The sequence below is a fragment of the Dermatophagoides pteronyssinus genome, unplaced genomic scaffold (assembly GCF_027571235.1).
Source record: "Dermatophagoides pteronyssinus isolate colony J.1.1.1.1 unplaced genomic scaffold, Derpt_VIB-CSIC_2022.12 sq0003, whole genome shotgun sequence".
NCBI classification, from domain to species: domain Eukaryota; kingdom Metazoa; phylum Arthropoda; class Arachnida; order Sarcoptiformes; family Pyroglyphidae; genus Dermatophagoides; species Dermatophagoides pteronyssinus.
In genome coordinates this window covers 390,875-409,207 of record NW_027461527.1, presented here as the reverse complement: position 1 = coordinate 409,207, position 18,333 = coordinate 390,875, and the positions used below count along the sequence as shown (strand labels likewise).

The window sequence follows — 18,333 nt, the reverse complement described above, 5'->3', positions numbered from 1 at the left end:
GAAAACTTTATTTTAAAAAATTCGTTGTTAATTTTATTCTCGATTAAAAGTAAAAAAAATTATTCAATTAATTAATTAGCTGATTGATTTGTTGATGTATCGATACGTAAAATACGTAAACGTGAATCACGATCAACAAAAACAACAGCACATTCATTATTATTACCACAATAATGTGAACAGGAAAATATTGTTGTACAAAGTGTACCGAAATTAAATTTATAACCCGGTGCCGGTACTTCATGTGCCCGAATCATAAAATTAAGATTATTTTCTTTAAAAAATTTAATAACAGCATATTCGTTGAAAAAAAATGATGTACCACGTTTGATATTCGGTAGAAAAAAACCATTCATAAATCCGGGTGATAAACCCAATAATTCAGCTTGTTCACCAAATTTAGCAAATTCTAATGGATCACTCCAAACTAATTCCCAAACTGGTGTTGCTTCATTTTCTGGATCACGAATAATTTTTGGCATTTCACGATTTAAAACGGTTAGATTTTGTTCCGAACAAGGTAGACCACCATGTGCACAATAAATTGAATCATTCACAACAGCAGCAAATGGTAAACGACTAAAAACTTCGTTAATAATTTCGAAAAATTGTTGTCCCATATTTTGACCATATTTTTTCAATAATTCTTTATGAAATGAATATTTTATCTGTATACATTCGATTTCATGATTACCACGTAATAAAAATATACGATTTGGACATAAATATTTTACTATTAATAGATAATAAAAACATTCAAAACCCCAACGACCACGATCAACATAATCACCCAAAAATAGATAATTTGCTGTTAATAATGGAAAACTTTTCCATAAACATTGTTCCATTGTTAATAGATCTTCAAGATTACCATGAATATCACCAATTACATAACATGGATCCTTAATTCTTAGAACACGATCTTCACGTTCTAATATTTTAGCTACTTCTGTACAAATAATACGAAAATCTTCACAAAATGTTTGTGTTTCTTTACGATTCAGATTGTTGAACAGGCCAATTTCACCAGTACGACGTAAATTTTGTGCTTGATTTTTTTCCTTATTAAATTCACGTATTTTTTGCAAAATAAAATACATTAATGAATTTGGATCGAATGCTTTTTCAGCTGGTGATATTTTTTTTAACGATGATTTTTTCGTTTGATCAGTAACACGATGAATGGCTTTTAGATGACCACGATAATCTAATACAACTAGATCGGGTGATATATCAAATTTTTTAAGTTTACAATTTTTACATGTTGATTTATAACGACGATTCAAACAAATATTATAAAGATTTTTATTCGATACAGTTGAACATAATTTTCTTGTGGCTAACGATCTAGTTATCTGTCCAAATGGTGATACAATTGATCGACATAAATTATGCGTTCCACGTATTAAATTTTTTCGTATACCTTGTTGAAATAATTCAAAATTTAACATTTCTTCTTCATTGAGCAATACGGTACCGATTTTTCTCATCAACGAATGTATATCAATTTCATTCATTGGTGATTTAATGTCATTTACACGTTCTAAATCACGAATAACACGTTCAAATTCTTGAAAATTTAGATAATGATCTTGTGTATAATCATAGAATCTTTTTGAAAGAAAAATTTTAAATAAAAAAAAATGAAAAAAATCAAACAAATCAAACAAATCAAAACATACCGAAATATAAAACGATGACGAAATTCTTCATCAGGTGAACGATAATCAATAGCAGCTAAACCTAATAATAATTCATGAAATTGCATATATTGTTTTTCACGAAAACGAAATGCAGCATAATATCTTGATATAATTATTGAATTTGATTCGATTTGATGTTTTTTCATATAAACATCGAATGAAAATTTTGTGAAAAAAAAACTTGGAAAACAATGTTCAATAAAATCGGCATATAAACGTTCAATATCATTAACAGTAATATTTGTTTGACCTAACATTTGTTCTTCCATTGTAATTGGTGATTCACGTGGTACATATTTAAATGCATCACTTAAACTATATTCAGTTGCAGTTGAATCAACAAATGGTTGACTTGAATTTATTGCTTCCATAGCAATATTTGTATAAAAACTAACTTCTGGTCCCCAAATTTTAAAAATTTTTCTTGAAATTGCATCATTAATTGGATACCAACGATATGTATTTGAAATACCGACAACCGATTGTTGTTGTTGACGACTTGAACAACAACCACATATAATTTTTGTATTTGATGGATCCAATTCGACCAAATAAATTAAACGTGTTATAAAATTTTGTGTATGTGGTAATTGTATACGAAATATATCCATACAAACAAAACGACGAAATGGTATATCATTTATAAATTCTGTTAAACGTTGTTGATTATTATAAATATCTGTTGGTAATAATAAACTTAATACAGCTTCGATTGATGATTCGGACCATGTTTTTAATTGATTTATTGGTAAACAAGGAAAAAATACATTTTGTCTACGTAACATAATATGACCATTACTATTTTTACTAGTATTACGTTGACAAATTATTAGAAAACAATGATTATCACAAACATTATTTGTTTGTAATTTCATTAAATTTTTCATGTCCAATGAAAATAATTCATTATAATCATCAACATTTGATTTTGTCGTTGCCGTTGTTGTTGTTGTCGTTGATGGTGGTGGTGATGTTGATGATATTGATAATTTTGGTTGTTTTGATTGTTTATTTGTTGTTGTTGTTGTTAAATTTGTTAACGTATTAGCTATTGCTGCTGTAATTCGATTCGATTGTTGTTGTAATTGTGATTGATTTTTATTTGCAGATGATGTTGTTGGTGATGGTAGAAATTTTCTTGTATCCATCGATATTCTTGGAAATTCTTTTTTGAGAATAAAGAATTTCTCTTTATCGTTTATTTGGTCAGAAACGAATAAAACGAATAAAATTTTAGTCAAGTTAAGTTGGTTTTATGCCAATCCAAAACAATCCAATTATCCAATCATAAAAAATGATTGGGTAATTTATTCGAGAATTTTTTTTTTGTTATTCTTTGTTTCTAATTTCATTTTTTCTTCTTCTTGCTTTTGTTTCTTGAAGAAAATTAATTGAATTTTGCTTGTTTCTTCTTGTTTCATGTTTTTTTTTGGATTATTATTTCGATGGAATTAAATTTCATATATGGTTCAAATCTCCTTTTCCTATAATTTTGTCCAAATACAAATTATCAGATTAATTAATTACAAAAAGCAAAAACATAATAATAATAATAATAAGTTTTGCAATAATCATCCCGTACCTTTTTTCTCTATGCTTCATCAATCGGATAATTATATATATGATGTGATGAAAAGTAATTTACCAAAAAAGAAATTATCTAATCATCACCATTGATTGAGAAAATATGAAATTATCATTTGGAAAATTATTCCCGTGTGTTCGAAAAAGTTTTCAGATTTTTTTTTCTATGTTATCAAATTCGGGAAATAGAAAAAAAATATAACTTTTTCAGAATGAAAACAGAATTTTTTTCGGGCACAAATTGGAATCGGAATTGAATTGAATTGAGTGAATCACAATGAAATGAATGAACGATATGAATCGATTGACAAATAGTCATAGTAAAATTATGATTTGGGTAAAGTTTCAAGATTTGAACATTTGATTTGATTCGATGATGGCAATGATCAATGATAATCATGAGCATCAACATCCGTCATTCTTCGTTTTTTCAAAGCATCAAATAAATTTTGACATCATTTTGATTTTCGGGACAAAAGAATATCAACAACAAAAAATTTGAATGAATATTTTCGGTTTTCGGGTTACAATTTCCGCTTCAACTAATGTTTTTTTTTTCTTTTGGCTCATTTCATAGTGAAAATGACCAGGAACAAAACAAAACAAAACAAAAAATTTGGATATTATTTTTTTTTGCAAACATCAATCGAATACATTCATAGTATCGATAGTATCGATTTGAATTTTTTTCATTCGAATAATCGGGTTTTGGAAATATTTTCTCGGTTCGACATTCGACAAACAAAAAAAAATAAAACATATTCTACAGTCGTCCCTCGTACAACGCGGTTTTGTCGTTCCGCGTAGTATCGAAACCGCGTTGTACGAAATGAATGTAAAATAGAAGAAATGGCTCGTGTAGTATCGAAACCGTGTTCCGCGTAGTATCGAAACCGTGTTGTACGAGACCTACAAATAGTAGAAATATGGAAATTTGTACCGTGTTATATCGAGACAAAGCCATAGAACATAATTTTTTTTAATTTAATTATTTTGCGAATTCGATTTTTCAAAACCGCGTTGTATCGAAACCCTGACCGTGTTGTACGAGGGAAAACTGTATAATTTCGCAATTCTAGAACCGCGTTCTATCGAAACCGCGTTGTTCAAGTACCGCGTTGTACGAGGGACGACTGTATTTCAAAACATTACGACGGGTGAAAAGAAAAATAATGTAAAGATTATCGTTTTATGATGATGATTTCATTCTGGTTTGTTCCCGATCACCAAACGAAAAAAAAATTGTCAATTTTCAAATCACGATGTATACAAAACATTCGAATGACAAAATATGTTTATACTTCCTTTAATATCCGAAAAAAAATCAATTGCGATTGCGCATTTCGAATGTTTTTTTTTGTTTCGAACGCGATAATGATATCGCGCGCATCATCATCATCATCATCATCGAATGAAGAAAAATTTTCATTCGAAAAAATTTTCATTGACAATCATCATCTTCAATACAATGTTACTGTTGTTTTCGGGTTTTTTTATTCGTAAAAAATACATTTGCATCTTTATCTATAAATGTTTATGATTGCGATTTAAGAATGAAAAAATCTATTGAATCGTACCAAATCAATTTGATAAACAATAAGCAATGAACCAAAAAAAAATTTGCTTGATTTTTTCGATAAAAATTGTCAAATTTTTTTCCTTTTTTTTAAAGATAACGTTTTGTTGTTTCATTTTGGTTCAATCCTCAACGTTCCACAATTCTATGTGAAAAAATCTTTTTTAAAACCAGCGAAAAATTTTTATCGTTTCAATTTTATTTATTTTTTTCAATTTCCATTCGAATAAAATGTAAACATCATTTGCATAAAAAAAGCCATTTTTTTGGATAGTGTTTGTGAACAACAGCAACAACAACAATCGAAAAAAAGCATCCGATTTCGATTCTGGATCGGAACTAAAAAAAATTTTATTTTTTGTTTTTTGTTTTTCGAAAGTAATGTTTCCACTATTTTGACTGTGTTGAATATCATCGACATTATCAATTATCAATACTTGTTGTTTTGAAAGTGTTTTTTTTTGTTTGTTGAAAAGTTTTTTTTGTTTGTTTGTTTTGTTTTTGCATCATCACTAATTGAAAATGAAGTAAAATGTACAGAATTCATCAGACACGTCTTCGTCCAACCAACCAATCATCAAATTCATCATTTTGAATGAATTCTTTGCGAAATTTCAAATAAAATATGTTTAAAGTCATTTTCAATTCAACAACAAAATCAATGTGTTCAAATATAATAATTTTTATAATTTTAACAATCGGTATGTTTATATGAAATTTTTTTTTTTTGTTTAATTTAACATTATTTTAAAAAGTATTTTATCCCAATGTTTAAATTGATAAAAACGTTTAGCAAATATTAAAAATACTATTGAATGTATAATGAAAAATAGATATTCACTAATTGTACTTGATAAATGTAATAGATAACCATCCATATTTGGTTGCCAATTTGCACGTTTATCTGAATCTAATAATACATTTGGATTTATTTTTAATAAAATTAATACAGATATTATTAGATTAAATATAGCAATATGTGTTAATATTTCCAATATAATCCATGTTATTGGTAAAGATTCAATTTGAAATTTTCTATTCAAATAATATGCTACGATTATCTTTAGGATAAGAGAAAAAAATTTGTAAATTTTTTTTTGACAAAACAAAAAACATACTTACATTTCCAATCATTAAAATAGAAAATGATCCGGCCAATATCATTACTGATGTATTATGAAAGGCAAGATTTTCGGATTCACGAAAATTTCCAATCGATATAAGACTAAAACTACCGATTATACCGACAATCAATATAATTAGATTACATAAATGTAAACGTTTTATTAATTTTTCATTATTATTATTATTATTCGTTATTGTTTTTGATTGTTTTTCCATATTATCTAATTCAAAATTTTGTTGATTTTGTTCAACAATCGAAACTGTTAGATAATAATTTATCTGTAAAAAACGTAACCAAAATATAGTGATTGCAATAACACCAGCAAAATCTAATATTTGTGAAAAATAAGCAGCTGCAGGTAATCGTGCACCAGCATCACTTATATATGGTAAAATTGGATAAACACGTTCATAATGAACAGATAAAATATAACTATATTATATATGTTGATGGGATTTTTAAAAATTAAAAATTAATTATTTTTTTTTAATGTAATTAATCAACTTACGGTACTAAACAACCGGCAATACATAATGCCGATATAATTGTTGGTAAAATCCAAGCATTTTGAATTAAAATTAATAAAAATTTTTGATCCAAACGAAGTTTTGATGATTGTTGATGATTCATTTTTCTTTTTCAAATGTTGTTTTGTTTTTATGATATATTGATTGATGATTGACTTCGATTTATATACTGAGTATGTTTTTTTTTAGTTGCTCATTGCTAATTCTAAATATTATATCAATCAAATAATGATGATAATGATCGATGATTAAATGGACCTAGAATTTAAAAGGATTTTTTCAAATACCGGTTTTGTTTGCACTGAATCATATCAATACATTGCGATTGTAATATTTTTGTGTTTATTTTTTCTTGAATTACAACAATGCTATCATACGCTCATCATTGAAAGCAAAAAAAAAAAATTCATTCGTAAAAATGATGTTGTTGTTTGGAAAAAAAATTTAAAATTCCACAACAACAAAATCAATGTTTTCAAATATAATAATTTTTATAATTTCAACAATCGGTATGTTTATAAAATTTTTCATAAAATTTAATTCAACAAATATTTAAAAAATGTTTTATCCCATTGTTTAAATTGATAAAAACGTTTAGCGAATATTAAAAATATTAATGAATATGCATTGAAATATATATATTCACTGATTGTACATGATAAATGTATAGGATAACCATCCATATTTGGTTGCCAATTTGCACGTTTATCTGAATCTAATAATGCTTTATGATTTTTTCTAAATAAAATGATTAACGAAATAAGTAAATTAATTGTGAAAATGAATGTAATAATTTTCAATATAATCCATGTTATTGGACAGGATTCAATATGAAATTTTTGATTTAAATGATAGGCTATAATTATCTGTGGTGAAAAAAATAATAGAAAATTTTAAAAGTTTTTTCCAAAAAAAACTATCAAAAAACATACATTTTCAATCATTAAAACACTAAATGCTGCAACCATTACTATTACCGATGTATTATGTAATGTAAGATTTTCTGTATCACGAAAATTACCAACCGAAATGATACCAAAACCACCGATTACACCGAAAATCAATGAAATCATATTGCGTAAATGTAAGCGTTTTATTAATTTTTTATTATCCGTTGTTATTGTTGTTGTTTTTGATTGTTTTTCTATATCTATTGATTCAGATGGTTCTGCAATCATAACTGTTAGATAATAATTTATCTGTACATAACGTAACCAAAATACAATGATTACAATAACACCACCAAAATCTAGAATTTGTGAAAAATAAGGAGCTGCAGGTAATTGTGCACCAGCATCACTTATATACGGTAAAATTGGATAAACACGTTCATAATGAACAGATATTATGTAACTGGTATGGATATGGACGAGGTGTGTTTTCCAAAAAATTAAAAATTTTAAATTGAAATTTTTTTTAATTGATCAACTTACGGTACAAAACAACCAGCAATAATTATTGCCGACATAATTGCTGGTAAAATCCAAACATTTTTAATTAAAATTAATAATAATTTTTGATCAAAACGAAGTTTTGATTGTTGATGATTCATTTTTTTTTTCGTTCGCATCAAAATTCAAAATTTTCGATGATTGATTTGAATTATTTTGAAAAAAATCAAAAAATATATTGGATATTTCAATCGATTTATATACATCGGGTCTTTTTTTCTCTATGGATTGTCCAATGGTTTAAAGGACGATAAATCTATAGTCGAAATCGAAAATATAAATCAATGATAATTGATTTATTTTGATAATCGATGATAATTAAATGGATCTAGATAAAAAAAACGGTTTTTTTTCACTGAATTATCAATTCACTGTAACTTTTTGTTTAAAAATTTTTGTTTTTGTTCTGTTTGATTAAGGGTTTTTTTTCTGTTGTTGTTTATGTGATGGGATCTTGAATATTGAATAACTTGAAACAAGCAAGTTAAACAATCAATGAATAAAAAAATCTTTGTTTGCTTGTGAAAAAAAATCAATCATGCGACATTATAAAAAGCGAAATTTTTCATTTTCCAACTTTGTAAATATTTATTATAAAAGAAAACAATCTAATCAATGATCATCAATATCATTGATTAATTTTTTTCTGGTTATCAATAGAAACATAACTTCTTAACAGGTTTTTTCTGCTCTTGTTAAATAAAGAAGAAAACAAAAATTCACTAATCAAAATCATGTATTTATCGTTGTTCAATGTCATCTATATTTAAATTTTATTTGAATAATTCAAAGTTCATGATTTATCAATCATATCAGTTAATCAATCGAGACTTTGGATCCCGAAAAGAAATCATCAAAAACATTGATAATCGCAATATCAACGACCAAAAAAAAGAAAAAAAATTAATTTTCATAAAAGATTAATTAAGAAGTTAGTCATCGTTAAAAAACAAAAATTTTGCTTTTTCTTTTTTTTTTTTTTTTTTGGCTCCCCAAAGGCAAATGTTAAAATGAATTGAACCGTTTTCAAAGAGATTTTTTCAAATAAAGATTCTTTTAAGCTTCTTGTCAAATTCTTCCAAATTCATTTGTTTAAAAGTAAAAAAAAATTTCTTTTCAACAATCAAGAAAAGAGATAAAGAATCGAAATGAATTTTTTTTCCCAGAAAAATATAAATTCAACGAACCCTAAAACATTATTAGAATGGCCATATGTTTGTTTTCTACCCACCTATATCATTTTTCATTTCAAAATTATAATGAAATTTTTAAAAGGCGAAGAAATCTTTCCCGAAAAAAATCATTTATTTTTTCTTCTGTTTCGATTCAATAATCATATCAAAATTAATGTTACACTTTTTTTTCTCGTTCGTTTTGAAAAATCACATCGTTTAAATTTTATTTTTTGTTTTCACTGTTCTACAATGTTTACAAATTGAACTGGGAAAAATAAAAATGAAATGACATCCTACCCACACACAAACACAACAGTTAAAGCGAATTAAATCTCGAAAACGAAAACAAAACAAAAAAGTTCAATTTGATTTTTTAGAATTAATAGAGAAAATCAGAAACAAAACAGAACCAAAAGAAAAAATTTATTCGCATCATTTCAAGCAAAAAAAACTCAATCATCATCATCATTGCAAAAACATTTTGTTTGGAAAACAAAAAAAAAACAGAATAAGCCTATGGGCAATTTTCCCTAAAAATAAATTCTCATATCATCATTTCATCAGTTGTTTTTTTTTTTGATATCGCAGATTACGTCAAAACTGAATGAATGTTGAAAAGTTTTAAAACAAAACAAAAAAAAACAATGACAAAGATTGAATTGATTTTTTCTGGTTTGTTTTTTTTTGTTTTGTTTTGTTTGGTGAAAATCCAAGTCAATTGAATTGAATTGAATTGAAATCAATTCAATGCAGAAAAAAAGCCAAACAATCATGAATAAATGAATGAATTTATAAGGATATAAATGAATTTCAATTTAAATCTTTCTTTTGATATGATAATGTAATGTAATGTTATATTATCATTTGATCGAAAAAAGATATTTCACATTGTAATTTATTTATCATTATCGTTGCTACATTGCATGATGTCGTCGTCGTTTTTTTGTTTTTAGTGAGGGGAAAAGTAAGGTTCCAATTGGATCACCCAGGAAAATGAAAGAATAACTTTTTTTTACAATTACAAAATGATGGCTTTTTTATCATTGTTTTGCTTTTTGGATGATTCTATAGTGAATGAATAAATGAAATGAATATGAAAACATTTTCCATTTTCATTCATTTATGGCACAAAGAATATTCTGGGTCTCTGTCTTTCTGTTCGTGTCTGTGTGTGTGTGTGTGTGTGTGTATTTGAATGGTGACTTTTGATTTTAGTTTTTTTCCTATTCATTTCATCATTGAAATGAAACTTTCTCATTTTCCCCTGACATTCATTTAGATTTTTTTTCTGTTTTGTTTTGGATTTTTTGTTTTGTTTGAAAACTTGAAACGCACATACAATATTCTCTCTTTTTTTCAAATTTTTTTTCTTCTTCTTTCATTTTGGATGTTTGCTTTTAGTTCAGCAAATTTCCTCATTTCAATGTTGGTAATTTTTTTTCTAATTGAATGATCGATTAATGAATCTTTTCTTTTGTTGTTGTTGGTTGAGCAAGATAAAACTATTGTTGAATATTGAATATTATGGATCATTAGAGATATGATTTTGTCGTTTTTTTTTGTGTTCTCAAAGTTTGGGTATTCACCAGAGATAAGGTTCTATTTTTGGTTGAAAATTATTGAGTAATTAGGAAAATTATTTAGTGAATAAAATGAACAACAACAACAAAAAATTTGATTATGTCATCGATGTTTGTGTAAAACAACAATGATTTTTTCTTTAAACATCCGTTTTTTTGTTGAAAAAAAATAAATCGCATCAATCATATCTAATCATATAATAGTTTTTTTGGGAAAGATAAATCAACAAACACAAAAAATGTATAAAATATTTCAGGAAATTTTCTCTAACTTTTTTGTTTGCATTCTTTTTGTTTCTTTTTTTCCTCAAACAAAAGCATCAATCACTGAATTATATTCACGAATATTGATTGATGGATTATCACCACCTTGTTTTCCATCATCAATATTGAATGGTGTTGAAGCTGTAATATTAAATACAAATCTACCAAGTCGTACAACAACTATTGGTAATAAACCATCAAAACCACCATCAACAATGGGAAAATATCCACGATTTAATCAAAATCAAAATTCACATTATCAAAATCGCTATCAAACATCGCCGATTGATGGTAGCCAATCATCAATCGATTTTTCTAATGAACAAATGAATGATGAAAGACGTCTGTTTAATTATCTAATGAGAAATTATGATAATACAATTCGACCAGTTAGAAATGCATCCAAACCAATCAATATTCGTCTTGGCATAACATTGACACAGATTTTTGATTTGGTTTGTTTCTTTTGTTAAAACTGAAAATTTTCACTTTTAAATTTTTTTCTCATTTCAGGATGAAAAAAATCAAGTTCTCACCACTAATGTTTGGCTGGATCAGGTTATTATTTTAGTGATTTTTTCTTTCAAATTCGTTTGAAATTAAAAATCAAAACATTTTTCTTTTGTCTTCTTAAATAATCAACAAAATTAGGAATGGATCGATGAATTTCTTCAATGGAATTCAAGTGAATTTGGTAATATCAGTAAAATTCGTATACCATGTCAAAGTATTTGGCTACCCGATATTGTTCTTTATAATAAGTATGTGTTTGTTATCAATTTGTTTGTTATTAATATTTTTCAAATCAATTTAATCAAATCCAGTGCCGATGATTATACACGTGGTTATATGAATAGCCGTGCTATTATCGAACCAAATGGAAATGTATTCTGGCCACCACCAACAAAATTTCGTAGTACATGTCAAGTTGATGTTACTTATTTTCCATTCGATGATCAAATTTGTTTAATGAAATTAGGTTCATGGATTTATGATGGTTTAACAGTTAATATTGAAAATCGTACACAAAATGTTGATCTTTCAAATTATGTTTCGAATGGTGAATGGGATCTTATTGGAACAAAATTAGTACGAAATGTTGTTTATTATCCATGTTGTTTTGAACCATTTCCTGATGTTACAATAACAATTATAATACGTAGAAAAATACTTTATTATATGTATAATGTAATTATACCATGTATTATGATGTCATTATTAACATTATTAGTATTCTGTTTACCACCGGAATCGGGTGAAAAAATTGCACTTGGTGTTACTGTTTTATTAGCATTTTCAGTATTTATGTTAGCTATTTCAGAAAAATTACCTGAAACATCTGAATCGATACCATTATTGGGTAAGTTTTTTTGTTTTGTTTGTTTTGTTTTCTAATTTTCCGTCTGACAAAAACAATAATTTCTATCAATTCTGATTTTCTGTTCATTTTGGAAAAATCATTTTTCATTTTCATGATCATAGGGTACAAAAAAAAATCTAATAATTTTTCCGTTTGTTTTTCTTTCGGTTAAACTAAACTTAAACAGAATCATTTTTCCATAGTAAACTCTCTCAGTCTCTCTCTGTGTGTGTGTTTTCTTCAAATAAATTAAATAAATAAAAATAAAAATCAATGATCATCGACATACAATAGCAAGAAAAGCGAAATTTGCTCTGTTTTGAACATGATTTTCTGCCCCCACCGCATAATGTTCATATTTTGTAACAAATTCCTGATGAAGAAGAAAAACAAAATCTTTAACATTCCACCAAATAAATGAACAGAAATTTCATTACGGAAATCTTTCGAAATATTTTTTTTTTGTTTTTGTTACGAAAAACAAAAAAAAAGAAAAAGATTTCTTCCGAATCTTCGGTTATCTTTACTTAAACATTTATTCTATACATGTAGTTCCATTTGTTAGGTCGGTGGATCATCATCATCATCATTTTCATAACTGAAAATATTTTCGATAAAAACAAACTGCACAGACACAGTATATATGCTTACTAAGCACATTTCGTTTTTTTTTCTAACCAAAATCAAAAGATAGATTGAAGATTTGGAATCTTTTTTTTTTGTTGATAAAATTACGTTTGCCAATGACGTTTGTAAAAACATTAGTACGCACATTGTGTGTAAATGCAGGAAAATTGAGAATAAGAAATTATCAATCATTTTAATGTATTTTAGATTTGGATGATGATGATGATGATGTAATCGATTAATACGATTTATTTATCCGAAATGTTTTTTTTCGACAATCATCATGTTATTCACAAAGAAAATGGATTTGAGAATTCTCAATCGATTGATCGATCCATTATCACTATTTATTCAACAAAACAAAACAAAATTGAATTAGATTGAAATGTTAACGATAAAATGATTGATTTTTGTTTTCAGTTATCAATTGATTGATTTTTCTATTTTGTTTTTTCTTTGTAATGTTTTGTTTGTAATTTTTTTTATAAAAAAAGGTGTTTATCTAACCGTTGTAATGGGTATTGCATCAATATCGATCGTTATGACTGTTGTTGTATTAAATTTTCATTATTGTTCACCAATAAATAAACATGAATTACCTGATTGGATTAAATCATTAATTATAAATGATGATAAAAATATTTATAATGATTATTATATGGCACGTTCATTATTATCAACAACAACAACAATAAAACAAACAACTGATGATGATAATGATGAAAATATTGATTCACCAAATAATGATAATGTTAATAATAATAGAAATTATTGTCCAATGACAATGATGTCATCAAAATTATCATCAACTATTGATGAACAAGATATTATTGATAATAATAGCCTTATGATGAATAATAATAATAATTCAAAAAAAATATTAGCAAATCATTTATCATTGAATTGGCCACCGCCACCACCACCATCATCATTATCATCAAATCCACATTCACATCATCGATATCCGCAACAACAACAACAATATTTGGTAAGTTTTCAGAAAAAAAAATTAAATTTAAAAAAAAACGAGCCAGACAGGACTCGAACCTGCAACCTCCTGATTCGTAGTCAGACGTCATATCCAATTAGACAACTGGCCCGCGTTTTATATAACGGTTCGAAATTATCACTCGAACACTTTTTCCCCAGTTTGACTATGCCAAACAATATATTGATAGTGAAAGTTGCCACGTGTCCAAATTAATTTCAAGTAGAAAAATAAGAAGTTTTTTCAATTCTAATTCCTTCCTTATTTATTTTCTCTATATTTAGAATCCAAATATGAATGATGAAATATTCTATTTACGAAATAATAATCAACGAACGCCATCTATAATCACTAATAGTGGAATACAATTTTCAAATTTATTAGATAATAATAATGATGATAAATCATCAACAATGGCAACTACAACCAATAATAATAATCGTCAATTGCTCAATACGATAACACCGATTTTATGTGCCCAAACTGTTAATCGTCTTATGAATGATCGTCAAAAGATGGCAGCAGCAGTATCAGCAAATAATGATGAATATTATGCAGCATCAATGAATAATTGTCGACATCGATGTAAAATTAATCAACAGAATTCGGATTCTGGTGATGTGGATAATCATAAAAATCCATCCTATCATCAGCATCAACAACAACCACCACCAGGACCATCATCTTCATCAACAACAACAACAAATCAATCAGATATTGTTGGTTCACAGCAACAACAACAACAAATCGAACAGGAATTAATAAAAATGGTACGATATCTTATACATCGACAAGAAGTTGATGATAATATTGGTCGTCGTATACATGAATGGCGTTTATTATCAATGTATTTGGATAAAATTCTATTCTGGATATTTACAATAACAACCGTCGTAACATCGATAATTTTCTTATTAATTATACCGATAAAACGTCGTGGTTTTTAAATTAAAATCTTAATTAATTGTTTATTTAATTGAAAATAAAAATTATTTTAATTTCAAATCAAATTTTAAACGAAAACAAAAAACAAAACAAAACAAAAACAAACAGAAATTTTCATTTTCAAATAAGACCTTGTGGTAATTCTTCAATACTGAAAACAAAATCCGAATTTTGATGATGATGATGATGAGATGTTTTGGATGCGGCTACCGCTGTACCACAACGTCCATGACCACCACCACCACGTGTAATTGAAAAATTAAATACCGATGCCATTAATTTATTGCTTAAACTTGTTGTAAATATTGTCGGTTGTTGTTGTTGTTGTTGATTGATCGATGTCGATATTGATCGTATAGGTGATGAACGACTTGTTTTAACTATCGGATAACTTGTTGTTGTTGGATTATTATTATTATTATTATTTGATGATGTGGATGATGAAATCCAACTAGTCGGACGTGATAAAAAATTCGTAATTGTCATCATATCTTGTAAACGTAAACTTTTCGATATTATTGATGATGATAATGATGATGATGATGATTGAGATGTTGGCATTGTTGAAGATGATGATGATAATGTTTGCAACGGATATCTACCACCACCATTATGATGATTATTATTATTTTCAAAATATTTTTCATCATTTTTCGATGTTGATAAAGATTTATTTTTCGAAATATTTCCAAAAAATTCTTTCATTTCAATCATTGAATCTTTTTGTTGTTTTTGTTGTTGTTGTTCCATTATTATTCGTACATTATTATCATTATCAACAATTTTAGTATCGTTGCCACCATTATTATTAACTTTGATGTTTTCATTATCATCATTGTCTTCATCTTCATCGTCTTCATTATCATCATCATCATCATCCGACCAATGATCCAAGGTTTGTTTATGTAATTCTAATGATGGTAATGTTGGAAAAATTTGATCACAGATTGAACAACCAAAATGACGACGATAAACCTGATGTTTAGCCATTTTACGTGCCGTTTTAAATAAACGATCACAAACATTACAGGCAAAATATTCATCATCATTTAATTCATTTTCTTGATCTTGATCTTGATTTTGATCATCATCATCATCATCGTCATTTACATCGATATCATTTTCAATTTCTTCTTCTTCTTCTTCCTCATCATCTTCATCATCGTCATCATCATTATCATCGTCGTCGTCGTCGTCAAGATTTGATGATTGTTCATTTTTTGTTTCACAATGTTCATCATCGTCATCATCATCATCATCATCAGTATCTTCATCATCGGATGAATCAATAATTGAAAATTTTTCATTATGATCATGATGGTAACATTTTCGATGTTGATGATGATGATGATGATTATGATTACCACAATAATTTAATCCATTCGAATGATTATCATGTTGATGATGATGATGTTGATGGGAACATTTTCCAACAACATTAACGACATCTATCGCCGAGTATTTGAACAATTTATCTGTAACAACAAACAAAAATCAAAGAAAAATTATTAATTTTTTCAACAAAAAAAAAAAAAAAAAAAAAAAAAACATTGAAAAACAAAATTGAAAATGATGATGAAACTAATAGGTAAACATGATTCTGGAAAGAATAGAAAAGTTTTTTTGTTTTGTTTTGAGCATGTTCAATTCAAAAAAACAAAATTCTTACATTTGATCATTCTTTTTTCACTTAAAACTTGATCAATTAATCAAATCAAAACAACAAAAAAAACAAAATTCACAAATAGAAAAATAATGTTTAATTCTGTTGATTTATGATCATCATTCGGTGTATTTGGCAGAGCGAAAAACATTAACAAATCAAAACATCAACCAACCAGTATTGAAATCCCGCGTATTGAAAGGGAAAAAACTTGAGAATTTTTTCCCAACAATTCACCAAATAACAATCATCATTTGGCTGAGAAAAAAAACGATAAAAATTGAAGAAATCAAAAAGAAAGAAAGAAAATGATAATAAATCTCAATTAAAACGAACGAACAAACGAAACAATTTGATAGAAATGTAATGGAATTTTGAATTCGAATATTGTTTTCATTTGTGTAAAAATAGTTGAAAAAAAATTACTGATGATTACTAATTTAATTAAAAATTAATTAGTTATTATTAATAATAATATTATTATTATTGTGTTTTTATTTATAAATATAATGATGAAATGTAATGATTTTTTTTTTGTAATGATGCGTGGGACGAGAGAGAAATGAAATTCCGAAACGTATGGCGGAAACATTTCTGCAAGAATTTGTTAATTAATTAATTAATCAAAGCTGATTAATTTCATTTCATTTTTTTGGGGGGGGGGGGAATTTGAACAGAATGACATCAATCCATCCAATTCATATCAAGTTGAAATATGAAATTCTGACGAAATTGATGATGACGATGTTGATGATTTAAATCAGGATGACGATGATGATCTAAATCAGGATGATGTTCATCACATTCAATACTATTGAAAAAAAACTTTTCTGGTCTGGTTTTCCATAGATAACGTTATTTATGTTTTCTCCCCCCACACTATATATAGTTTCAAACAAATAATTATCCTAATTAAAAACAAACACAAATTTTCCCTATTTTGGATATGAAAGGGGAAAGGTAATAACTTTTGAAACTTTTATTATTTTCAACAAGCAAACAAACAAACCAAACCAAATCAAAAAAAAACCCAACCAAAACCGATCATTAAAATCATCATTATCAAAATCCTTAAAATTAATGAAAAAAAGCGATCAAATTTCATTTCAGTTACCCGAAAAAGAAAAAATGTTAATCTTTTTCACACACAAAAACTCAAACTCAAAGAGAATTTACGATCATCAAACTTAAACTAATCAATTCAAATTGATTAAAGTGAAATTTTTCTTTTTTCGGAAAAAAAACTTTTTTTTGCTTCGGAGTTGTATTGCTTGATTTACTTTTGATGAACATTCAATAAAAATTTATTCAGAATTTTTGCTGAAAGAATTTGTCACCATTTTAGACAAATCATAATGTAATCAATTTCTTCTTCTTCGTCTTCTTTCTGGGAAAATTACTATAGTTTTTGTCTAGACAAAATTCTTTTATTAATGAAAATCAAACCGAAAAAAGCGATTTCTTCTTCTGTCTATAAAAAGAGAAAATGTTCAAGTGGAAACAATTGAGCGAAAATCATCATTCTTAAATTATGATAAATCGATGATGATGTTTTTCCTATTGGAATCATTAATAGGAAAAAAAAACAAAAACAAAAACAAATGCTAAGAACAATTGATAAAACAACGACCGAATTAAATCAATAAATCATCGATAATTATGAATGAATGAATGAATGAAAAAAAATAATAAGCTTTTGTTGCTTTCTATATGGAGTTAGTGGACTAAGAAGTGGATGGAATAAGAAGAATATTCTGTCTTGGA

General features: G+C 26.8%; 5 protein-coding genes and 1 non-coding gene across 9 annotated transcripts in view; 1 reads left to right on the top strand and 5 right to left on the bottom strand.

Moving 5' to 3' along the window:
- Positions 1-6: 6 nt before the first annotated feature.
- LOC113791345 (uncharacterized) lies at positions 7-3,919 on the bottom strand. The gene is made up of 3 exons (XM_027341114.2): positions 3,286-3,919; positions 1,683-3,187; positions 7-1,611 (listed from the first exon to the last, which is right to left on the bottom strand). The coding sequence occupies exons 2-3, from the start codon at positions 2,849-2,851 to the stop codon at positions 72-74; spliced, it is 2,709 nt and encodes a 902-aa protein (XP_027196915.1). The 5' UTR covers positions 2,852-3,187; positions 3,286-3,919; the 3' UTR covers positions 7-71.
- A 1,066-nt stretch (positions 3,920-4,985) lies between these two features.
- Positions 4,986-14,923, top strand: LOC113791374 (uncharacterized). Of its 4 annotated transcripts, XM_075825082.1 has the most exons (8): positions 4,986-5,564; positions 11,041-11,441; positions 11,500-11,544; positions 11,638-11,747; positions 11,811-11,902; positions 11,966-12,346; positions 13,468-13,961; positions 14,246-14,923. In XM_075825082.1, the coding sequence occupies exons 1-8, from the start codon at positions 5,489-5,491 to the stop codon at positions 14,906-14,908; spliced, it is 2,262 nt and encodes a 753-aa protein (XP_075681197.1). In that variant the 5' UTR covers positions 4,986-5,488; the 3' UTR covers positions 14,909-14,923. The 4 variants fall into 4 exon arrangements, with proteins under 4 accessions (XP_075681197.1, XP_075681194.1, XP_075681196.1 ...); XM_075825079.1 differs by having other exon boundaries at positions 4,987-5,564; positions 11,811-12,346; XM_075825081.1 differs by lacking the exon at positions 4,986-5,564 and adding an exon at positions 6,967-7,025 and having other exon boundaries at positions 11,811-12,346.
- On the bottom strand, positions 5,190-6,820 carry LOC113797006 (DNA damage-regulated autophagy modulator protein 1-like). Its single transcript, XM_075825086.1, has 3 exons — positions 6,498-6,820; positions 5,986-6,421; positions 5,190-5,924 (listed from the first exon to the last, which is right to left on the bottom strand). Exons 1-3 carry the CDS (start codon positions 6,617-6,619, stop codon positions 5,595-5,597), a joined length of 888 nt encoding a protein of 295 aa, XP_075681201.1. The 5' UTR covers positions 6,620-6,820; the 3' UTR covers positions 5,190-5,594.
- Positions 7,027-8,665, bottom strand: LOC142646373 (DNA damage-regulated autophagy modulator protein 1-like). The gene is made up of 3 exons (XM_075825085.1): positions 7,950-8,665; positions 7,449-7,869; positions 7,027-7,382 (listed from the first exon to the last, which is right to left on the bottom strand). The coding sequence occupies exons 1-3, from the start codon at positions 8,084-8,086 to the stop codon at positions 7,053-7,055; spliced, it is 888 nt and encodes a 295-aa protein (XP_075681200.1). The 5' UTR covers positions 8,087-8,665; the 3' UTR covers positions 7,027-7,052.
- Positions 14,000-14,073, bottom strand: TRNAR-ACG (transfer RNA arginine (anticodon ACG)). The gene has a single exon. It is a non-coding gene; the product is annotated as a tRNA-Arg (tRNA).
- LOC113791373 (uncharacterized) overlaps positions 14,922-18,333 on the bottom strand; it is a 26,092-nt gene continuing 22,680 nt past the window's right edge. The window contains exon 4 of the mRNA XM_075825078.1: positions 14,922-16,381. Within this exon, the coding sequence (XP_075681193.1) occupies positions 15,027-16,381 (1,355 nt within the window). The 3' untranslated portion in view covers positions 14,922-15,026. The remainder of the gene's footprint in view (positions 16,382-18,333) is intronic.